Source organism: Lissotriton helveticus, chromosome 1_1 (assembly GCF_964261635.1).
Source record: "Lissotriton helveticus chromosome 1_1, aLisHel1.1, whole genome shotgun sequence".
Classification (NCBI taxonomy): Eukaryota; Metazoa; Chordata; class Amphibia; order Caudata; family Salamandridae; genus Lissotriton; species Lissotriton helveticus.
In genome coordinates, this window is record NC_136057.1 from 1,061,348,046 (window position 1) to 1,061,372,583 (window position 24,538).

General features: G+C 45.9%; 1 protein-coding gene across 1 annotated transcript in view; it reads right to left on the reverse strand.

Annotated features, from left to right (window-relative positions):
* Positions 1-24,538, reverse strand: part of LOC144763427 (extracellular calcium-sensing receptor-like) — an 87,635-nt gene that overhangs the window by 37,852 nt on the left and 25,245 nt on the right. Inside the window, exon 5 of the mRNA XM_078649015.1 lies at positions 14,384-14,507. Coding sequence (XP_078505141.1) covers positions 14,384-14,507 — 124 coding nt within the window. The remainder of the gene's footprint in view (positions 1-14,383; positions 14,508-24,538) is intronic.

The following is a 24,538-nucleotide window of genomic DNA, read 5'->3' on the forward strand; positions in this document are numbered from 1 at the left end:
AGTAGTCAATGGTGACTGTCTTTTACCTGGTTGACAAAAACTTAGTTCTAAATTTGTAAGACTTCTTAACAGTAAAGTGTACTTGTACTGTACAACATATACACCCCTGCAGGGAGCCCACTCTGCAATCTCAATAAGTAGGGAATATAATAGCTTACCACTGCCTGCCACTACCGTGGCATCCCCCACAGCAGTTCCTGCTGGCTGTGGCACCGCATCCGCCCCTGGAGTGACCACCTCCGCGCTGGCCCCGGGACTGGTGGTTTGCTGTGCTGATGGTGTTACGTCTAGAAAATACATTTAATATTTTTAGATGCCATATACACACCTCCCTATTTTGTCTAGGAATGAAAATTTTTTACTAGTACTACATAAACAAATGTAATAATTTGTGACTCTCTAGTCTAAACTAAAAATTTCCCTTTCTTCAGAGAAGGGTGTTTTTTATTTATGCTTAGCTATAACATGTGATGCTACACTTTTTGGCACAACTGATGAATGCTTGCTTTTTAACACGCACCATTTTTCTCATAACAGACAGAAGCTTCCCTTCTACGAACAAGAGCAAGATCATATGTTAGTCGGAGTCGTCAACGATTCATCTCCACCAAGACTTTAGTTCCAACCAGGTGAGGGCTCTCCCACAATTAATGTGTGAAATCAGCCACTTTTTGGCCGTTCACCGTTTATCTTATGCGAACGAAGTTAATTTTAATAAATGTTTTTATATAATGCACAATTTTTATTTTTACAGAGTACACACAGAGCTAGTTGTTTTACTTTTAATAAAGCTTTAAAACTTACATAGACTCTCTGGTTTTTGGTCATGAGTAAGTGAGCGAAAGGGTTTGCAATTTGCAAGCATAAGTCCGTGACTCTGAGAGGTCGGGACTCTGACTCCGTTGTCTTATGTTCTGGCAGAATGATCTAGGGGTGCCTTTTGATGACACCACTTGGTGGTACTGCCGTGATGTCACACAACATGGTTCCCTCAACGGGAGGCACCGTCTTATCCATTTTAACCCCTTCAGTGCTAATGACAAGGGTAACTCGTCATGGAGTTTCCATTGATTTCAATGGAAAGTCAATGGACCTACTCGCACACCCCTTAGCATCCAAGTGGTTAAAATGTCTTATATAGAGTTTATTATACACCAGAGAGGTTGCATCTCTATTGCCTGTGGGATACTGTGGACTTCAAGCGCTGCAGAGCTAGTCCAGCTGGGTTCTAGCATATTGCCTGGTCATGTCCAGTGATTGTGAAGTCCTCGGAGCAAATCTTTTCAAACGTTGAGTGCAATTAATGACCTTTTGCTACCACTGGATCCGCTGTTGGCCTTACTGGGTTACACAGGGTGATTGCAGAAAGACACACGTCAATTAATTGATGTGGGCTTGCTGCTTGCTAAGTGTAGGATTGCGATGTGCTTGGCTCGCGGACTGGCACCGTCTGTTGTAGACTGGCCCAAAGATATGGTGTATTGCAATACATAATCGGAATTCTATAATGATCTACTACCTCCCCAAAACCATCCCAAAAGCTTTTGGGGTATCTCTCAGCACTACCTGGTTGGGAAGGAAATGGGAGAAGCTGAAGGTAATGAACCCGCCTGACCTTGTAAATTTAGCTGATGTCTCGCACCGCAGTTTGGACTGATACTTGGCTGGTTGACTACTGCATGTTTTGGAATTATTGATGCCCAATGTTCTGTTGGTTAAATGTCAAGGCTAAATGGCCGTAGGCTAACTCAACTAGTATGCCCCTTGATGTGTTGGTATATTTCTGTATCACAGGCTGGAAATATGCTTTGTAGCGAGCTCATGAGTATTTACAATGTATGATGCTAATGTACCACTGTAATTGTTCTAATCTTTTCTCAATAAAAACGTAATAAAAAAACAAAGTTATTCTGGAGTGAGAATAGTAAATGTTGCCCCTTTAGGGTCCAACACCTTCCCTGAATTATTATATCTTGGAGTGGGAATAGTATATTTAACCATTTTAGTGTCCAAAGCTTTTCCTGAAATACATTTTAATGTAGTGAAAATGGGCAATATTGTCTATTTACTGTCCAGCACTGTCCAGCACCTTCCCTGAGTTAAGCTAGATTGGAGTGGGAATAGTGAATGTTAACCCTTTTAAGGTCCAAAACCTTCCATGATGTAAGTTGTATTGTGGTGGTGATATAGAATTCTAAGGGGCATATTCTCAAGAACGTGTGATAACCATTGCAAAAGTTACTTAACGCAACTTCCAATATCATCATAGTCTATCGCGGAAAAATTATGCTGTGACAACCAAGCATTCCCAATACGGCGGTACCATGCGATAGTCTCCAGATAAGGCATCAAATGTCAGCGTTAAAAAATCAACGGGACGCCGCAGAAATGCAAAACGCAAACACAAAAAATCTTGCGATGAGGCCAATTGCAGTACAAAAAGCAGCGAAAAGCAGCGACATGCCTGCAAATCCTACGAATCTGGCGGAAAAATGCACCATAAAAACCACAGAAACAAAACACCAGAAACAATCCAAAGCGCATAGCAACATGGATGTACCCTGACCGAGCGCAGAGGCCAATGCGAACCCCACAACCCCCAAAAACCCCCAGCAAGGAACAACGGGGACGGGGAAGTCCAAGGAGAAGAGGGAGAGGAAGACGGGGTGCAGTCCGCAGCAAAACCAAATCAGCGTCACCGAGGTGACAGAACACCACCATCAAATGACCCACAAGTAGACCACCTAAAATGCAGTCTGAGTCCGAGAAGACCAAGAGGTGCTGGCATGATGTGACAACCAAAACCAGGCACAAACCCGCTGCCAACAGGAAGGCTGCTACGGCGACAGTTGGTGGGAGTTCAGTGCGACAGGAGGAGATGGAGGAAACGGAGGCCATAGTCATCAGTGTGGAGTTGGTGCAAGGAGTAGGGAAAATGGACACAGCTCGAGAGGACCTGACACAACATCAACAGGTTGGGTAACAAACAGGGAATTGGGGTACCGGGAGAGATGGGCACAATGGCACACATGCACAACGAGTTGTAGAACACTGCACACCCACAATTACCCAGGATCATGTCCCTGTTCCCCATAGCACACTGTAGCACACACACTTAGCAAGAACAGCACACCCACATTGATGACAACGTGGTACAATGCGCAAACCCGACACTGCAGAACAGAGGACTTAAGTGGCTCCGCACACTCACAGTAACATGCCAACTACATCTGACATAGCCGGAAACTGTGAAATGGAAATGTACCCATATGATCTCACATCCATCAAGTAGTCGAAATGTACACAGTCCCTCAGCAATATTCAGTCACAATCTACATTGTCATACAGTCTGCATGTAAACAAGAACAATGCACCAACATAAATGTTAACACAATGTCAGCATGCATCTCCCCTTCACATTGCAGAGGGGCACACAACACCTCCAGCAGAGCACAGAAGACAACACATCTGTGATGCCGGAGAGGACCACCACACCTACAACACCGACGCCCTACAATAGCCCATGGACATCCCACACAGCCCACTCCGCTCACACTTATGGGGGGATGTAACAAGCTAAATTTCCGTGTTCCTCCCCAGTGGCTGGGGTGACATGGTTACGTCCACTGTCCACTACACTCCATACACTAATGGTGTGTGTCGACATGGATATGTGTGTGGTCTGCATACTGCAGTGCGGCCATCACATCCACGCCACACTTGCCATTGTGTACATTCTCATTCCTGGGTCACTTGCCTCCTTCGCACATGCCTGGTCCCCACCTCTTCCCATATCCTGCTATTGTGAGGCTGAGGTGCCATGCCGTTGATGGCTAATGTACATGGCTGGCCCAGGTTCCCACAGTAAGTTGTTCTGTCGTGTCTGGTGGGTGAGCTTGTGACGTGTGTGTATTTTAAGTATGGGCGAAATTTGCGGATTTGCGGTCAGCAAATTTGCGCGAAATTGCAAAACAATCAGCGAGTTTGCGAAAAAATTTACGAACTCGCGGATTTGCAGTTTTGCACAAATAGCACTTACTGATTAGCCATTATAAGTACTTTCTGTACTTCTACTGGCTCTTCAGTAAGTGCTACCTCTTTGGGTAAACGTATAGTGCTTTTCCTACACTACAGCTGCGTAAAGTGCCAGAAGAGTTGTCTCCAGTGACCATGTGTGTGTTACTATGCCATCGCGCCGAAGGGCGCAGGGGTCCCTGGAGTGAGCTGTCAATCATAGTGGGTAAATGGCGGGAAGATGGTGCACACAGTTAGTGTGTGGGTGGGGCCAAACGGGTGGGCTTCTATGCGTGTTCACATGCCTCTTATGTGTATAAAAGGTCAGAGACCGATCAGAGCAGCAGATGAGGAGAAAGAAGCTCCTGGTCACAGGAACTGCATGGGGATTGCGCTCGTGAAAGAGAAGGATGCAAAGGCCTCCATCCAGCATCACAGCTAATTTTCGACTGTAGATATGGGGAGAAAGCACACCTGCCCTGCCTCGACAAAGCTCACGATTGTTTTTGGGCTGATGAATGTGTTACTGAATTTGAGCTTCAACTCGGGCACCTGCTTTATTTATATCTGTAAGTGCTTTCTGTTAAGGTTAAATTTTTGTGACAGGAGCATCGTGCCAGAATGAGCCCTGCCCATCATATTTATCCAAGCAAGCGGATTCGTGAATTTTTCGGCACTTATGCGAGATTCACGGATTTGCGAAATTGCCAAAAACCCGCAAAATCCGCGAGCGGAACGGATTTTGCGCCCACCCTTAGTGTATTTCCTGTGTTGTGAGTTGCATGATTGTGGAGTTGAGGTGTGTGGTGTGTTCATTTTGTATTGGCCAATGAGCTGTGCATTTCTTTGGATACCATCCTGGTAGCGCAGGTTGATGATGGACTGTCGGCAGGTGTAGGGCTCATGCACACTGTGTTGGGGGTTGGTGGCGACATTGGCGGGGATTCCCCGGTGGTCCACTATTTCCTGGACATTGGTGGGATATGTGCGCTTTCTGTTGAGCTTTTTGTGCGCAGTGTTGTCAGGGGGCACAAGTAGGACATGTGTGCAGTCAATTGCCCCCTGACACGTGCGGAAAGACAGCTGTGGCATTGATGCATTGCTTGGTCTCCAGCTGTCCTTGCACTGTGTGGGGGAGGTTTAGATGGAGGGGTACCAAGCTGATGGTTTCATCCATGACTGTTGTGAGGGACTTGGATTGGCCTGGCTGTGTGACTCCTCCGACTCGTGGGGATGTCGGTTGGAAGGTACCAGTGGGCAACAGGTGCATCACGGCCAGCAGCTTAGTCTGTGGTGAGATGTTGGTTGTCTGTTGTGTTGGTACCATCAGCCTGTGTGCAATGGTGGTCAAGATGTGGAGGTGGCTTGAAATGTTGTGCCTGTCCTGGGCTATGACATTCTCTGGTGTTGGGCTGTGAGGTTGTTGCATTTTGGGAGGATCGCTGACCTTGTCTGCGCTGCCTTGTTGTCAAGGGGGGTGGGAGGTGGTCCTGGAGTTGGTGGCGGTGGGTGTTGTGGCCCTCTTGGGGCTCCGAGCTGCATGTTCAGTGGCTCCATGGCATCTTTTGTTCTTCAGGTGTGGCTCTGGGCTGGGCTCCCTTTTCGGGTGTAGGCTGTGGTCCGACTTTACACCAGGTCAGAGCAGGTGTTAGTTTCCTGATACTAACGTGCCTTATCGCCTGTTTTGTGCTCTTATCGTTGATCTGGCTGGTAGTTGAGAATGTTGTGGAGTGTTGTTGTTGCAGCTTTTTGCTCGGGAACTCCTACTCTGCATCACATTAGCGATAGTTGCGAGGCTCATCTGTGCCGATATTTTTTGCGGCGGCTGCTATTGCAGATAAAATGGTGCTATGGGCTGTTAGCACCAGCTTGTGAATGGGCCAATAAATGTATCGCGACTTTGACTGTGATAAAGTTAGTTAACTCGGAGATAGCTCCTTGAGAATATGCCCCTCAGTATTTAGTGCTATAGATATGTGGTTAGTGTGTTTGTAGTGAAGTGTAGTGAAGTGTAGTAAGTGTTATGTATGTAGCATTAAATAATATGCATTGTATGATAAAAAAAGCGTATCGTTTGAAATGTCTTCTTATTTTAACATTAATAAGTATGAGGGCAATACAATTCACATATGTTTTGATATTTTTATTTCAAAGAAAAAACACTTATTGCAACCTTTTCATATTTTTTATATATATTTATTAGAAAGAAAATGTATCAGATTATTATTTAATATGTAATAACGTTTTACATTTTTGTTAAAGAAAATAGAACAAATATCAAATATTTTTGAAGATATTTTCAGGAATATACATTTCTATATGTTTTTCAACATAGAACATCTTTAAATATTCTTCACAAACATATTTTACAAGTATTTTCATAATGGTATTTACTATATATTCAATAATTGTATATATGTCATAATAACATTTAATTTATAATAAATGTGTAATAGTTGTTCAATAAATAGAATAAATGTTTCTGAATACATTCTCAGGAACATACATTTTTATATATTTTTTAAAACATTGTACATTTTTTAATATTTTTCACTAGCATATTTTACATATATTTTCATATTGGTATTTAACATAAGTATTGCAATAAATATTAAATAATTGTATATATCGTATAATAGTATTTTATGATACAATTTACAATGTTTGTATTTTCTTTGGTACGTGTTATACTTTTTAACAGTTTAAACATTTTAATTAACAATTTGGTAACATTTCAGCTATTTTTCTCATTGATTTCTATGTGGAGATAGTTTTTTTTACTTTTATTAGGCAGCCATTTTTTCTACCCCTAAAAAAACCTTGTAGTCAATTCATATTACTTTTTTGGGTTGTTCATGGAAGAAAGAAGTTGTGATTGGGTGCTGCTGTTTCCCGATAAAGGTAAGTTCATTTTTACTTATTTTTAAGGCATATTTGAGGTGGGGGGAGGAAGGAGAGTTGTGTATATGATATGTGTGGTGTTATTGGTGAGTTTATTGTGTTTTGTATTGTTTTTTTGGATGCTATTTGGTGTTGCATACATTTCTTATGTGTTGTAGGAATTGAAGTGTTTTCAATGTAAGTTCTGTATAGTGTATGTTTGCTGACTAGTTTTTTGTACTGTAATATTATGTATGTATATATTTGGGATTGTAGTGTTTTGTGCGGGGTGATGTTTTATCTATTTTTTGCAGGTTTCATTTTACTAAACTGTTCTAAGGCCAGTCTGAAGTCCAGTTTTTGGTATTAAGGAAATCTGAATTCGTTTTTCATATTTTCTAGAGTGATGGGTCCTTGAATTCATCGTGCAACATGACTCAACCCTGAGAACTACACCGCTCTTAAGTCATCGGGACACCTGGACTTCGTTTTTATTTTATTTTATTTATTGAGAGTTCATACCAGTAAATACATATTCATAAATGCGTACATAAAAACAAACATAAATAGATACGAAGAATTATACCATCAAGTAAACGAACAAAAAGAATAGTAAACAATAAATAGTAAACAATAAACAATAGGCAGGTTAGATAACTACAATGCCAGTAAATCATTCATTTGCACTTTTGCTGTCCTCCAAGTAGCGACTGGGGCCCAAAGTCGCTTACCCATATCCCTTATCTTAGCTCCCTTTAAATCATATAGTGCTCCCTCAATGTTATGTATACCCAACATTCTGCACATCCACATTTGAAAAGTAGGAGCTTCTGTATCCTTCCAGGCTGCACTAATTAAAATCCTAAGGACTGCTACAGAGATGAAAACTAAAGCTTCAGCCTCAGTACGCATATTTAATTTCACATCACATCCAATTATTATCAGGGTAGGGGATAGATTGATTTTGACGTCAAGTAACCCCTCTAAAAACCGCACTATTTCAGTTTTAATACTTTTTAGTTTTTCACACCCATGGAACATATGTATAAGATCAGCTGGACCATTTCCACATCTGGGGCAGTTACTATCTGCCGCTTTCCCCCAAGAGAATAATTTTTCCGGAGTATAGTAAAGATTGAATAGCGTTTTGTAGTGTTGGGCCCTGAGATTCGAAGAGCGCAGAAACCTCTTATCCATAGCTAATGCCTTATCAAGATCTACTTCGGGATCCCCCAATTTTTTGGACCAGGCGGTTTCCATTTTTCCCATATCATCCATCGATGCATCATTAAATATTTTATATATGACCTTAATTCTATGGCCCCCCGACTTCAGGTACTCAATTAATTCAAATCTCCCAAGCAAAGTGATACGTGGCCTAATTGATTTAATTCTATTGACAATCTGTAAGTATTTAAACTCTTGATAACCTTGTAGTGAATAGTGTTGCGTAAGTTCTTCAAGTGTTCTACAGTGATCTCTAATCATTATTTGCCCCAACTCCACAATGCCCTGACTCTCCCAATGACGCCACGCTCCATCCCTGCTAAGGTTTGGAAAGAGTGTTGAGTTCCAAAGCGGTGTTCTCTGATGGATAGTGGGTAGATCTAGGATTTTTTTAACAGTTTTCCATATATACCATACGTCTTCAAGCATTTTAAATCCAATTTCCTTGTAGTAACTCCTCTGAGTGCTCCTTAATAGGAGCCCTACGGCTTCACTTCCCACCAATAGCTGAAAAATTGATGGTATCACCGCCTGCCTGAGGGTTGGGCCCCCCGGATGAAGTAGGATACCCATGTCTGTGAGGTGACATGCGAAATGATAGCTCTTGATATCTGGCAATCCCAACCCTCCTCTATCTTGTGGTAATGACATATATCTATTTGATCGCCTTATTTTACCATATTTCCACAAAAATTTCATGAATATAGCCTCAATCTTTTTTATAATCTTCTCGTCAATTTTAAATGGGATTGACCTTAATTTATAAAGCACCTTGGGAAACATTGTCATTTTTATAACGTTAGCCCTCCCAATCAATGACAGCTGTAATGAATCCATTATTTTTAATTCTGTTTCCATCAAATGGATAAGCGGTGTATAGTTATCTTCTATTATTCTTCCTGGTTCTGCATTTATTATTATTCCCAAGTAGACTACAGATTCTAAATATCTAATATCCAACTTGGCTATTTTTTTAGAGCATAATATTTGTGTTTTGTCCACATTTAGTCGGTAACCCGACACATCTCCAAACTGACCGGTTATATTAACTACCTCCCTCATAGCTAGCCCTGGGTCTTTTGTGATGACTGCTAAGTCATCGGCATATGCTAGAAGTTTAGTCTGAAAACCATTTGATATTACTGGTTTAATAACTGCACTGTTCATTAATTGTGTGATTAAAGGGTCTATGTAGAGCGCGAACAGGATTGGAGAGCATGGGCAACCCTGTCTCGTACCCCTTGTTATGTTAATCCTATCTGATCTTTCCCCCATTAATTGAATTCTAGCCGTAGGTGATGAATACATAGCCTGAATGGCTTGACAGAATCTAGGACCAAATCCCCTTGCCTCCAGAACCTTCCATAGAAAACTCCATCTGACGCGATCAAATGCCTTCTCCGCGTCGAGGAGGATCATTGCAACCTCCTCCCCCCTAGCAGCACCGATGTCAAATAAGGTGATAGCTCTCCTAATATGATCTGTGGTTCCCCTTCCTGGGATAAACCCATGCTGCCAGGGGGAAACCAAGGACGCAATAATCCTCCCCATGCGAGTGGCCATATAGCTTGTTATCACTGTTGATCAATGATATTGGTCTGTAGGAGCCCGGGTTGGTCTTTGGTTTTCCTTTTTTGTGAAAGATCACTATATTAGTTTCTTGCCAAGACTCCGGTATTATGCCGGTATTCATAACGCCATTAAATAGATCTGAAAGCATTGGCGTTGTTTCCTCCCTTAGACTTTTGTATAGCTCTACCGGTATAGAATCTGGGCCCACAGCCTTTCCGCTTGCCAGGTCTTGCAGAGCTTCCAATGCCTCTGACATTGTGATATCTTGTTCCAGAGATTCGATCTGGACCGGTTTTAACTTACTACCCATGTCTAGCCAACTTATATTTGGGGCCTCTACACCTGCTTCCTCCTGATATAAATCTTGATAGAATTTCCTAAACACCTCCAGAATTTCACCTGATTTATCGTATATTTGGCCCTGATATTCAATTTGTGTCACTATGTTCTTACTTGCCACCTGTCTGATTCGCAGGGCCAGTGCTCTACCTGCTTGCTCACCAGTTTCATAAAGGCGTGATCTCTGTGCCTGATAATTTGCTGCCGCCTTTCTTGCTAGTTGTTTCTGAATCTCTGCTTTTAGGGAGTTTACTCTATGTAGACTCTCAACAGATTGAGCACCTACAGTTATATCTTGTCTGTGTTGTGTCTCAGCCTCACTCAGCTTTCCCATCAATGCTTCCCTTTCCCTGTTAATCTTTTTCCATATGTTGGTAGTATAGCTTATGGTCTCTCCTCTTAATCCTGCCTTGAAGCTATCCCATACCCCTCCCCTTGATGCACTATACCTATTAGCATCAAAAAAGGCCTGGGACCATGTTTTCATATGAGCGATGTAATCCATATCTGCTAATAGTTTTTTATCAAATGTCCAAGGCCTAGGAGCCTTATATGGTTTATTGATGACCATATTTAGGACTAGGGGATTGTGATCTGACATGATTTTGGGAAGCTTATTTATTTGGACACTCTTCAGCAGGGTGGTTGAGATCATGAAATAATCCAATTTCGAATATTTATTGAAAAGATGTGAAAAATAAGTAAACCCTGGATCTCCAATCAATAAATTTCCCCAGACATCGTCTAAGCCATGTGACTGCATCATTGAGGTTATTGCTCTAAACACCCTTGGCTTCCTGCCTATGTATGGGCTACCATCCGAGAAATTAGCTGAAATGTTGAGATCCCCACATAATACTATGGGGGTATGCCAGTCGATTAGTTCATTTTCAATGTGACTAAAGACTTCTGACTCGTCTGTGTTAGATCCATATACCGAGCAGATAGTAATACCTAAATTCATTTCACAAATTGCCCATCTTCCTAGTGAATCCGCCTTACACCTTTTGGCCCCCCCTAACCCCACTTTGCCAATTATGGCCACACCTCTTATCATAGAAGTCTGGGATGTACATGACAGCAATTCATAGCCTTTAAAGTTCAACCAATGTTTTTTCCTCCAGGGTAAGTGGGTCTCTTGTATACATATTAAATCTAAGTTTATCATATTTAGATATTGTTCAAACTTCCCCCTCTTTTTCCAATCATTTAATCCTCCTATATTGAGAGATCCAATCCTTAGCTTAGGCATATCTAGTTTTTATATATTGCCAGACCATCAACCTGTCCATATAACTAATGCATACACAATATACATAATGGGAACGTATCCTTAGTTTCAGATTTACTCTTTCATTCGAAATCACTTTACCAATACCCGTACCAGTACGAACTCTCTTCAATTTTTTAGTTTCTCCCTCCACACCCGCCACCCAACCCCCTTTCCCCCCCTCCCTGCCACACCCTCTTGGCCTCCCTCCTCCTGCCACCCTTTGAGGCAACCTGGGTTTTGACTCATCCAGCTGTTGGTGGCCGTGTGTTCTGTGCGCCTGGGCTTGCCCCTGGCCTGATACTATTTGAACCTAAAAAATGTCAACCATGTATCAAATAGTAATAGTTTGTCTGCACTAGATTCCCTCTACTATTCAGTTGCCATTATTTTGTTTTGTTCTTGCTTCGACCTCCTTAAGATAGGCCTCTGCCTTGATTTCACTTGTAAAGCTCCTCGTTGAGCCTTTGTAGGTTATTTTTAAGCGTGCCGGATTTTGCAGATAGACCATTTCTCCTAGCTTTTCAAAAGGGGCAAAGAGTTGTCGCATTCGCCAACGTCTTTCTACTGTTGCATGTGCGAAATCTTGTCTTACAAAGAACTTAAAGCCCCTATATTCTCTTTGGGCCGTTGGCCTGGCCAAGTCATATATAGTGTCACGTACCAGAAAGTTTCCAAAGTTGACTAAAAGTGCTCTGGGATATTGCGGAGATTTCTCTGATAGTTTTGGTAGTGTTAGTGGAAAGCGGTGTGCTCGGCATACTTCTCTATCTATTTCCCAGGAGTTGAGTTCCGGAAAAGAAGATTTTAGTAGATTAGTCATGAAACTTCTTGGATCACTCCCTTCCGAGCCTTCTGGAATCCCAAGAAATCAAAGATTATTCCTCCTTGCTCTATTTTCTTGGTCTTCAACCTTTATCATTGGGTCCTTAATTATTCCCTTGTGCTTCGCTGGACTTTGACTGGAATTGAGATTGCACCATAGAAGACTCTTGCTCCTGGTTTCGCTGTTCTTCAAGTCTTCTTCTTTGTCTGTGTCTGTGCTTCATTCAGGTTCTTCAACAGACCTGTGGCCATCAAGGACATCTGAAGAAATCTCTCTTGGCTTAAAGGAGTCACTTCCCTGCATCTGCAGGCACCATAACAAAGCTGACCGTCCTACTGCTCCTATGTCCTATGGACTTCCAGAGGCCCAACAACACAGGTGTTGTTTCTGCAACTCCCTTGAGGCCTGACTTGTCCTCTCTGCAATTTTGAGGCCAGTATCCCTTGTCAGAACTGCTGGGACCAAACCCCTGTGCACCACGTTAACTTGCCTTGGTCAAGGGTTGTTGACTCTGCACTCCAAGGATCTTCGGGCTACAAAAAGATCAAGCCTCCAGTATCTGTTCCCTCAAGATCAGCACCCTCACCGCACCCTCTGCACCGTGGTCCTTCATCTTTGTTGATCTGCTCGAGGTCCTCTTGCAACTCCTGTGCCTTTGGCCTGAGAATCCTTCTAAGGGTCTTCTACTGCTTCAGTAGTCTCTCCTGCTTGCTCTGGGCCTGCTCTAACTCTGCCTGCTGTTGGTGAGTCCTCTGAACCTTTCTGGCCCCAACTTTGCTCTTTCTTAATCTTCCATACCAGTTGCAGCTACCAAGGTTTGTTGGTCCTTCCACTGGACACAGGCCACCTAATCACGGACATCCAAAGTCAGACAGCTTGTGTACGGCTTCTGGTCTTCCTCAGCATCACCTGATCCCCACATCTGCAGTGACAAGGTCACTGTCAACTCTTCTGAACCTCCCAACATCGGTGGGAATAGCATCTTCGTGGACCCCTGGTCACATCCGAGTGGCACAGACTCTGTCCCCTCTGCTTGCAGGTTCTTTAATTCCATAATCCATCCTTGGATTCTACCGGACCCCTTCCTGAACTTCTCGAGAGGCACTTTCTTCCAAGACTTCCTTTGTCATCTACGTGGTTTTTGACGTCTCTTCAACCCTATGCACCTGGCTTCCGTGGTGTAGTTAACCAGTTTCCTGGGACATCCACGGGTGAGGTGGATCTACAACCTTCTGTCCTCCAAGTTTATTCTTTGTGGTCCTCTTGGAAGGGTCCTTCCTCTCCAAAACTGCAACAGCGACTTCTCCATTGACTTCCATTGGGTATGCTGCTTTGTTCTCACACTGCACTCATCCTCCATGGGGTTCCAGGGTACTTACCTTGGGTGAATACTTATGTACCGGCTCCTCTGGGTCTTATAGTCCAAGTCCCATTTTCCTTAGCAGTTCGCATTACACTTTTTTAGTATATGGTTTGGTCTTCCTCTGGAGACCACTGTATTTTGTTCTACTTACCTGATTGCATTTGAAGTATTCTTGTGTATTGTGCTGATATCTCTGGGTAAGAGATATACCAATGTGTTAGTGAGTGGTGTGTAATAAATAAAAGGATTTTTATATAAACAGTGTGTGGTTCTTTTTCATTCAACTCACACTATTGATTAAACTGGTAAAACAAGCTGCTTAACACTCCTTCTAGATAAGCCTGAAGGCTGCTCGCTACAGCTACCACTTTGAGAACTTTCTATGGTTATCAAAGATCACTAAAATCACCATATGTGTTGCTTGGATTAGTGCAAAGTACAGCACTTAAATAAGTGTGCACCATATACTAAGCCAGCCTCCTACCAGCCTTCTTCTTCAACAATCCGGAGTGCCACAGGTCACTCTCGGAAACATCTTACTAAATCACCCATGCCTCTAAAAGACCAGCTACATCATATCATTAGCTTTCAAAAGAAGTACCATCAGAATCTTTTTTGTGGTCTTCAGTATGCTGCCTTATGGCTCTAAACCAGTTCCTTCTATGGCGGGGGAGTCTCTCAGATTGTGTAATTGCACATGGGGGAATTTGGTTCTAGAGAATTTTTTAGACACTGATGACTCATGGAAGATGTATGTCACAAACAAGTTGGTTTCAAGATAACTCAAGATATTAGTCACAGACTAGAAATGTATTTAAGATTGCTTCTCTATATCTGAATATAACCTCTTTAACCAGCTATGCTCTATTCATTGACTATCTTCGGTTCTCACCTGTTGTGTTTGCAATCTCTCCTTCAGAACAGAGAATGCAATCAAAGCAGCAGACCGGCTTTCCCTCCTGTGCAGCTTCTCTATGTCCCAGTGGACAATTTACACTGCACACCGAATGGGGCACCTGCAGGTTGAAAAAAAGAGATTTGCTTATGTTGCAGACTGTATAGCTTACATCACCACAAACATCCACAATGGTTGCAACCATTCTAGGATACTGCTAAAGGGACATCTTGAATTCTGCAAATTGGCTTGCTTTTTTAAGTTTTAAGACGTGGATACTACTAGATTGTCTATATTAGCAATTGTTCATTAGACCCAGAGACACAATAGATATATTACTTATGACTTAAACTAATATTTTTTTATGTTTATTGTATTCACTGTTGGGTCTCTCTTTAGCAACCAGGAATTTCGAGATCTAATATTTGATTTGAATTCCACTGAACGTGAAGTTTACTTCCATCCTGGGAAGGATAAGAACATGCAAATGAAAGTTTGTGCTATGCATACGTATGTTTTTGTTTAGTGACATAATTCACTACATCGAAGGCCAAGATATCGAGCTTCCTCTCTAGATATTGCAACAGCATCTCCATGGACACTGTTGCCTCTGCAACACAATGATCTCCCAATGGCAGCCGGCAGCCTAAGAAATGACTTATGAAACAAATGTCCAGTCACTGTTTTTGGATTCTCCTGAAACTTTTCACTACTTTTCCTCTGACTTATGTAAGTTACTAGTTTAACCTCAAAGGTCTTTACAATGGATAGGCACAGGATCCAACAACAGTTTGCAGAAAAGACTGCAACATGGAATTGTAAGGACTGTACAGATATTGCATATTTTCCATTAGTACATCATACTCCCATTTTCTCCCTGAAAGGGATGCTCCGTTCTCTTCTTTAGCTTTTTGTGAACTCAAGAGGGTCTCAGTAATGGCCACTGACTCCTTTCCAGTCTGGTACCACTTCATCATCATCCAGTATTCACCAGTCACTGAACTCGATATCTTGATTTCAGCTTGACAGCTGCCACACTGGTTCAACAACGATAAGAGCAGTTTTCATTGAACTGTTAGACAGTCACCATATATGATCTGCCTCTTCCCACAAGGTGCACAAACTAGCTCCTTTTTTGCAGGCCATTGTGCAGAAAATGCACCAGCGGTGGGAGGATTTATAAAATTGAAACTTAAAATCCAACTTAATTTTAAAGAGGGTTCTAAATTACAATTCCTAAATCACCAAACTTGGCAATTCCAACTGCTCCCAATTGAAGGTTATCACTTATCAACTGGAAAAGTTAACTCAATGTTATCCTATTGGAGAGGCAACCTTGCAGTAGTAAACAACAAAATAAAGTTTTTCACTAGTAGGACATGTAAAAGTTAAACGTATGTGTGTACCTTTTTGTAAGCATACTGCACCTTGCCCTTTAGGGCCTATCCTAGGGGTGACTTATATGTATTAAAAATGAAGATTCAGTCCTCGCCAAAGCTTTACTTTGCTAGGTCAAAATGGCAGTTTTAAAAAAAAATCTTTTTATTGAAAAACATAAAAGCCAACAACAGATGCCTTATATCATGAAATAATCAATCAATCAATCAATCATAACACTTGTATAGCGCACTACTCACCCGGAAGGGTCTCAAGGCGCTTGGGGGAAAGGGTCCGCTACTGCTCGAACAGCCAGGTCTTGAGTTGTCTCCTGAAGGCGAGATGGTCCTGGGTCAGCCGAAGGTGGATGGGGAGGGAGTTCCATGTCTTGGCCGCCAGGTAGGAGAAGGATCTGCCTCCGGCGGTGGCTCTTTGGATGCGTGGTACGGCGGCGAGGGCGAGGCTAGTAGACCGTAGCTGGCGGGTGGGCGTGTAGAAGGTCAGGCGGTCGTTGAGGTACTTGCGGCCCAGGTCGTGGAGAGACTTGTGTGCGTGGGTGAGGAGCCGGAACGTGATCCTCTTGTTGATGGGGAGCCAGTGCAGGTCTCTCAGGTGGCCGGAGATGTGGCTGCGTCGGGGGATGTCCAGGATGAGTCGGGCGGAGGCGTTCTGGATGCGTTTGAGTCTTTTCTGTAGGTTGGCCGTGGTTCCGGCGTGGAGGGTATTTCCGTAGTCCAGTCGGCTGGTGACGAGTGCCTGGGTGACCGTCTTCCTGGTTTCGGTCGGGATCCAACGGAAGACCTTGCTAAGCATGCGTAGGGTGTGAAAGCATGATGAGGAGACGGCGTTGACTTGTCTGGTCATCGAGAGTGAGGAGTCCAGGATGAAGCCCAGGTTGCGTGCGTGGTCTGTTGGCTTGGGAGTGGTGCCCAGAGCGGGGGGCCACCAAGAGTTGTCCCAGGCGGAGGGTGATGGTCCCAGGATGAGGACTTCCATCTTGTCTGAGTTCAGTTTCAGGCGGCTGTTCTTCATCCACTCGGCGACGTCTTTCATCCCTTCGTGTAGGCTGGTTCTGGCGGTGTCGGGGTCTCTGGTGAGGGAGAGGATCAGCTGGGTGTCGTCGGCGTAGGAGATGATGTTGAGGTTGTGTTGGCGTGCGATGGCTGCAAGAGGTCTCATGTAGACGTTGAAGAGGGTGGGGCTGAGTGATGATCCTTGCGGTACGCCGCAGATGACTTCGGTGGCCTCGGATCGAAACGGGGGGAGGCGGACTCTCTCTGTTCTTCCGGCGAGGAACGAGATGATCCACTCCAGTGCCTTCTCTTGGATGCCGATGTTGCTGAGGCGTTGAACTAGGGTGCGGTGGCAGACAGTGTCGAACGCTGCAGAGAGGTCCAGGAGGATGAGTGCCGCTGTTTCCCCGTTGTCGAGCAGGGCTCGGATGCCGTCGGTGGCTGCGATGAGGGCGGTCTCGGTGCTGTGGTTGGCTCTGAAACCGGACTGCGAGGGGTCGAGGGATCCGTTTGTCTCGAGGAAGGCGGCAAGCTGTCTGTTGACAATCTTCTCGATGACTTTAGCAGGAAAAGGGAGGAGCGAGATGGGGCGGACCTTTTTGAGGTCGGTGGGGTCCGCTGTTGGTTTCTTCAGTAGGGCGCTGAGCTCGGCATGCTTCCAGCTCTCCGGGAAGGTGGCGGTGTTCAAAGGAGGTGTTGATGATGTTCCGGAGTTGGGGTGCGATGGTGGAGTTGGCCATGTTGAAGACGTGGTGGGGGCAGGGGTCGGTTGGAGATCCGGAGTGGATGGTGTTCATCGTGCGGGCTATGTCTTCGGTGGTCACCGTGGTCCAGGTGCGGAGGGTGGTGGTGGGGGGCGTTGGTTCGACGGTTGGGTGCGTGGATGGTGCGCCGAAGCTGTGGATGTCGGCGATCTTGCGGTGGAAGAACGAGGCGAGGGAGTCGCAGAGATCTTGTGACGGAGTGATGTCGTTGTTGCTGGTGCTGGGGTTGGAGAACTCCTTGACGATGCTGAAGAGTTCCTTGCTGTCGTGGGCGTTGTTGTCCAGTCGTTCCTTCAGTGATTTCTTCTTGGTGGTGCGGATAAGCTGGTGGTGCTTGCGGGTGGCGCATTTGAGGGCGGTCATGTTGTCAGTGGTCTGGTCAAGGAGCCAGGCTTTCTCGAGGGTGCGGCAGGTCTTCTTGGAGTCCTTGAGTTCGTCGGTGAACCAGGATGCCTTCTTGCTTCTGGGTCTGCTGGGAGGGTTCTTCAGTGGTGCGAGGTCGTCGGAGCAGGCGGTCAGCCACTGCGTGAAGTTGCGGGCTGCTTCGTTGGGGTCCGTTGTGCTGGCGGGTGGGTTCTGGCTGAGGGAGGTGGTGAGCTTGTCGGCGGTGATCTTGCTCCAGCTTCTGTGGGGAACCTGTTGCGGGTGGTGGTGAGTAGTGGTTCTTCTGAAGCTGAAGTGGACGCAGCTGTGGTCAGTCCAGTGGAGTCCGGTGGAGTGGCTGAAGGTGATGTGCTTGCTGGATGAGAAGACGAGATCAAGCGTGTGGCCGGCGTAGTGGGTGGAGGTGTTGACCAGTTGCTTGAGTCCGAGGTTGGCGAGGTTGTCCAGCAGGGCGGCGGTGTTGCGGTCCTTGTTGTTCTCCAGGTGGAAGTTGAGGTCCCCTAGGAGGATGTTGTCGGCGGAGGGGAGGCCGTGCGGGCTGATGAAGTCCGTGATGTCTTCGCTGAATTGTGTGCGTGGTCCCGGGGGTCTGTAGACGAGGGTGCCTCTGAGGGTCGTCTTTGGGTCGGTGTGAATCTGGAAGTGGAGGTGCTCGGCGGCGGCGAAGGTGTCGTTGGAGTCGGTCGTGATGCGGATGGTGTTCCTGTGGACGATGGCGATGCCTCCTCCGGTCTGGTTGACGCGGTCCCTCCTGATGATCTTGTACCCGTCCGGGATGGCGATGGCGATGTCGGGGGCTGAGGAGACGTTCATCCAGGTTTCCGTGAGGAAGGCGACGTCTGGTGATGTTGCGTCGAGGAGGTTCCAGAGTTCCACGGCGTGTCTGTGGACGGAGCGGGTGTTGAGCAGGATGCATTTGAGGTGGTTGCTGCTGGTGCTTGGCTTGGCGGGTGCAGTGCAGGTTCGGAGGCAGGTGAACTTGCAGGCCTTGCAGGTGAAGGGTCCGTGGATGCGTCTCGGGGTGGCCCGGCAGCAGGCGGGGTTCCGGCCGGCATTGAGTGCGTTGAGGGCGGCGGCGTCGTAGGTCTGTCGGGTCGTCTTGCATCGTCGGGGGCCAGGGGTCCTGGCACTGGGTGCGGTCCAGGCGTGGACGGGCGCAGACGGGCTTGCCTTTGGCGCGCCTTCGGCGCACAATCGGCGCACCCGCTGCGCGTGACCGCTGCGCGTTCGCACGGTCGCCATTTAAGGCTAAGTGGGAGGGAGGAGCAGCTGGGAGGCGGGAGCGGGAGGACACGAAGAGAAGGGGGCGTAGCCGCGGGCTCACGGAGGTGGGAAGCGGGGAGCGGGGCAACCAGGGGAACAGGCAATACGGAAAACAAAGCACAGGATTCAAAAACAAAAATACAGTAGGGGAAAGGCAGTGAGGCAGTACCAGCAAGGCGAGCTGGGGGTACAAACACACGGAGTTCGGGAACAGTCAAAAGCAGCAGATCGAGACTAAGCAGCAGCGAGGGCACACACACACAGCTGGGGGGCCGTGCGGCGCGGGGGTGTCCTGAGAAATAATAACAATACGAATTTGACACAGCTGAATAGACGTACAACCCCCAGGAGCAGGGACACAATTCACGATTATAAGCAGCCTAAAGGCGCATACAAATATAAGGGCAGTGCCACAAGCAGCCTCATCAACCCCACCACCCCAGACAACAGGATAATAGCAAACAGGATAAGAACGGGTGGTAAGAGAGCGAGACATACTGGGGCAGCAAGCTTTCTATTAGTACGACCAGAAACTATTACCCAACCGAAAAGCTGAGGAAAGCAAGGAAAACAGCACAGTCCCTGGGACCCGTCCACCCAGCGCAGGAGATCATCCGTACAAAAGCACCCAATAACAGGAGAAATGAAGGAGAAGAAATATACAAGACAGCAATAAACAATACAACAAACCCCGACCCCCCACCCTGCACCCCTGCATAAGGCTTCCGCCCCACCCCAACTAGCAGTGTGCCTGTCGCCCCAACAAACTTGGTTCTAAAAGTAGAAAAAGAGGTAGGGGAGGAAATCGACACACAGGCTCCCGGACTCCCCTCCCCCCGCCGGAAACAAACGACCCCCGACTATAGTAAGATATATCCAAAAGATTCAATAGAAACAATCTGGGGAAGTTATAGACATCACCCAACCCTCCACTGGAATAATGGTAGCAAGTCCCATGTCCGTTGTAGCCACGATACCAGTCCCGTACAGTCAATCTCATCCTTGGCCCTTCCGATCTGCGTTACGGACCCGCACCAGCGGAACCACTCCCTCGGCAGGAGAGTAAAGAGGGAAAAGGAGAGCAAGGAAAGAAAGTCCAAGAAAAGACAACAGTCGCAGGCCATCAGAACCTCCCGTCGCACCAAAGCACTCCCACTCTGATGATAAGTCTCGATCCATTGTTATCCAAGGGCAAGAGGAGAGCGCCAGGGGGGAAAACAAGGGCACAGCAGTCCAAAAGTCACGAAAAAGAGACTCCGATGGCAAAGAGCAGAGAGTTTCCACTTCCATAGAGCTCAGTGACAAATGCGGCATCATATTGACGAATCCGAGAGTATCTGTAGGTGCGTTCCCACTGGCCAAGGGTGCCGATGTCGCATCCAACATGAGACCACCATCCACCGACCGTACATACGCCGTGGTAAACCCCGATCATGGGGGATCATGCAGTGATTCGGAGTCCGGTCTCGGGCCATCAATATCAACTGCGTCAACAGACATTTTGTGGACCATGGCGTCCACTTGCAGATGTAGAGCCCCGATGGTGGCCAGGACGGTCCACAGCGATGGTTTGCACTCCGTCCGGTCCGTCTCCGTTCGTAATGTCGCAGACCGGGCGGCCACGGAGGGGGGCTGACAAGGTGCCACCATAGCAAACTATATTCAGCCGCCGTTAGCGAGGACCCCAACCCTTCGAACCCGGGGAGAGGGCGCACCCAGTCTCCGGGAGAGGGGACTCCCGCCCACGGCCTCAGCAGCGTCTCGGCACCTCACCTACAACATTAGCCAGGCCCAGCGACCGCCATCGGGATCGGGCAAGTTGACTTCCGCAGCGAGAGACCGGACCCAGCCGGGGTCCCACGGCCGATGTTGTTCCACTGCAACCCGGCCGGCCAGTACTCGAGGTCCCGGCTCACCAGCCGGGTTAGGCCGAAAGTTACAACACGGTGTAACTCCGTCGATTAAGTCGGCAAAATGCTCGGGATTGCACCATCAGACTCAGCAACTGTTCCTACACACAGAGGTAGGGTGAAAATTCAGGATATCAGACAGGATAGTCCGGCGGGAGACGGAGGCCGGCGGAGCCGGGAGCCTAAGCAGCCATCTCGTTTGCGAGCGTAACTCCTCCTCCCAAAATGGCAGTTTAAACCTGCACAAAGGCTAGAGTGGCAGACCTGAGACATGTTTAAAAGGCTACTTAAGTGGGTGGCACAATGAGTGCTGCAGGCTCACTAGTAGCATTTTGTTGCAAAGTCTTCCGGTGTGCCCAGGGCAGCCCCATTTTTTGCTGATTGGTACTGGTGGTAACTGACTGACTGACCTTGGGCTCTTTCTAATGAGGCCCAGGGCCAGTGCTATATTGAAATTACTGTGAAAACACACACATTCATGAGAGTACACTATATCTTAGGGTACACTTATAATTGGCATGACCTACCCTATAAGTGCCTACTAGATAATAATAGGGCAGGGAGACTAAAACTACCTATAAGTCCCTAGTATATAATAGGGCATGACAGGTTTGATGCCCGCAGACCTTTCTACACTTGCATGTGTGCCCAGCTGAGTGCTTAAGGTCATTTTAAAAGCAGCCCTCAATTGCAGCTCTGCTTTTCAGTGTACATTTTTCCCAATCTCGACTTTGGAGACAGGGGCACTTAAAAAGTGATAAACTTCAGTAATTTGGCATTATAGGTACCGCCAGGGTCTCCCTAGGTGTCCCAGGGATGGGGTGTCATGTCATTATCAGGAGGGCCATTATAAAAGATGTGTTATATGCCCTGCGGATAGAGAAATTGCTCATTTCACTTTCCCCAATGTCATAACATACCTCCCAAAATCAACGTTAGTGTTAGGAGCACTGTGAAGTTGAAGTGAGAATCGACACTATTTGGCATATTCAGGACCCCTAACATTTCCCTAAGGTGTCCCAGGGGTGGGGTAGGGGTCCTATACCTATAAGCAGGAGTCTTATGAAAGATGTTTTATATTCTGATGATGGAGGAAATGCACATTGCAGTTTCCCCATTGTTGATGCCCAGCCCCATAGGATAACATGGAAATAGCTTATGAATGCATACATATTGCTAGGAATTAAAAAATACTATTCAAGGACTCAGGAGAATGGTATTGATAAATCCAACAACATTGCATTGTTGAATGTATCCTAAAATATACAAAAAATAAGTTATAAGACTTGTCGGTATACCCCAATTCAGCCTTCCTGCCTTCTTCCCTGAATGGCCAGAATTAACAGGGTTAGCCAGGCTGCTTTGATGAAGTTACAATTGTCCCAACCAGGGAGAGGCTATCTGGTAGAGAGAGCTCTGCCACACAGGAAAGCCAGAAAGGGGGGTCGTAAAGAATGAAGCTTCAAAGGGGGATAGGACAAGCAGGGAATGCCAGGTCATTCTACCCATCAGCCCCTCTGACCCAACCAGGTGGCAGGCTTAAGGTAGGAATTTGCAGATGGTAGAGGGAGGAGAACTATGGAAATGAGCCATAATGGAGGTTAGTGTAAGTAGTTATTAGTCCTCTGCTGAGATTTCAATCATACTGAGTTTTGGAGGAATAGTGCTTTCTTGGAGAAGAGTGTACCACACTTTGGAGGCAATGGTCATGCTCTGGTGGGTTTCTGTGCACCTCATTAGACAGGAATGCGTTCCTGCTTGACCCAAGAGAACATTGAAAAAAATATGTGAGAGGAGCAGAGCCACTCAGATCTGCTGCATGATACTAAAAGAAGGATAAGGCTTGCCAACCTGGAAACTTATTTGCACCATCAGGACCTGCATTCTGACTGACTGTGCCTGCTGCATTTTCTAGAGCTACAGCACATTGGATGTACATTTCATCAAGAGGAATAAAAAGTGGACTCCCTGCAAGCTGCAGGTTAACAGAGCTCACCTGGGCCATCATCATCTAGAATCCTCTGCCTGGAGTGTGTCCAGTGGATTTGCAAGGGTTTTGTACTGGTGCATTGTGGGAATTGTGGAACCAATCTATTATGGCCCAACTTGGAGATTCAAGACCCTTGGATTGTGTTCTGGACACTTTGGACCCTTAAGAGTAACTTCAGGAAGAAGTTCTAGAACTGTGCAAAAAGCTCCATAAGGGGACCGACTCAACTGCATGAACCAAGTCAGCCACCTTCATCCACTAGCCGGCCTGACCTGCTGGTTCGTCCCGCTGAAAAGCTCCGGAGGCCCGACTACCAGAGTTTGACCGAGAGCTCCCTGGAAAGCAAGCCAGCGAATCATCACCAAATCGGGACTGGTGAAAAGCATTGAGGGACCCCAACAGAAAAAGCTCTAGCACAGTTTCGAAGTCCGAAGGTAATATCTCGACCAAGGCCTACCGAGAGGGATGTCAGGGCAGGACTCCATCATGGTCAGCCTGAAACGTTGACTTTTTCCCGGTCAAGCACAACCAGATGTCCCAAGTGACACTATAGGTTTCAGTGCTATATAGTGCCACATCTTTAAAAATACATATCTCCAGTTCCTTACATTTTAGTATAATTTTAAAGATAGAAATATTTCCTATTTTTATAAATTAGTGTGGGATTAATATTGTGTTTTATATATCTTAATTATTTACTGAAATTATGCTTTTAAATGCTTTAAATACCTGTCTCCTAAGCTAAGCTTGCCTGCTTGCAGACAAGCTACCAAGGGTTGAGCATGTGAATACTGTACTGAGACCCATACTGAGCAAATGTACCACTACTAATAACCCACTTTCCAACACATTTAATTAACAGGCCTGAATACATGTAGTACCACTTTACTGGGAATTTACAAGTAAATCAAAAATGCCAATTGGGCTTTAGACAATTTTACTATGTTCACAGGAGGGAGGTAAGGTGTTAAGAGTCTAAAAAGGCAGCAGAAACAGGTTCGGAAAACAGGAGGGTGAAGGCAAAATGTTTGGAGATGACCGTGCAAAAAGGGCCAAATCCAACATGTTTCAACTTGGCTTGCACTTGCTTGTGCTTGAAGGTTACATTTTATGAGTTAGGGCATTTAATGTGGGACATGCAGTTTACTGCATTAAACCTTCCCGTGCCATGAGGTGTTTCCCCCATATTAGCACATGCCAACTACATTTGAACACTGTTAGACTTAAGAAGGCCATCATTTATTCTATAACTCTACTAATGACATAATGGGTCCTGGAAGGTGCTAACTCTAGCCAGTTGCTTGCCACTGGCCTTATTTCTTACCTTGTCGCTGTCAAAGTGCACCTTTTTTAATGCCCTTTTCCATCCGTCACATACATGAATAGGTGCGGTTGTTGCATCCTTCCCATTGGTCCTGACCAGGACATACATGGCTTGTGCCAATTTACAA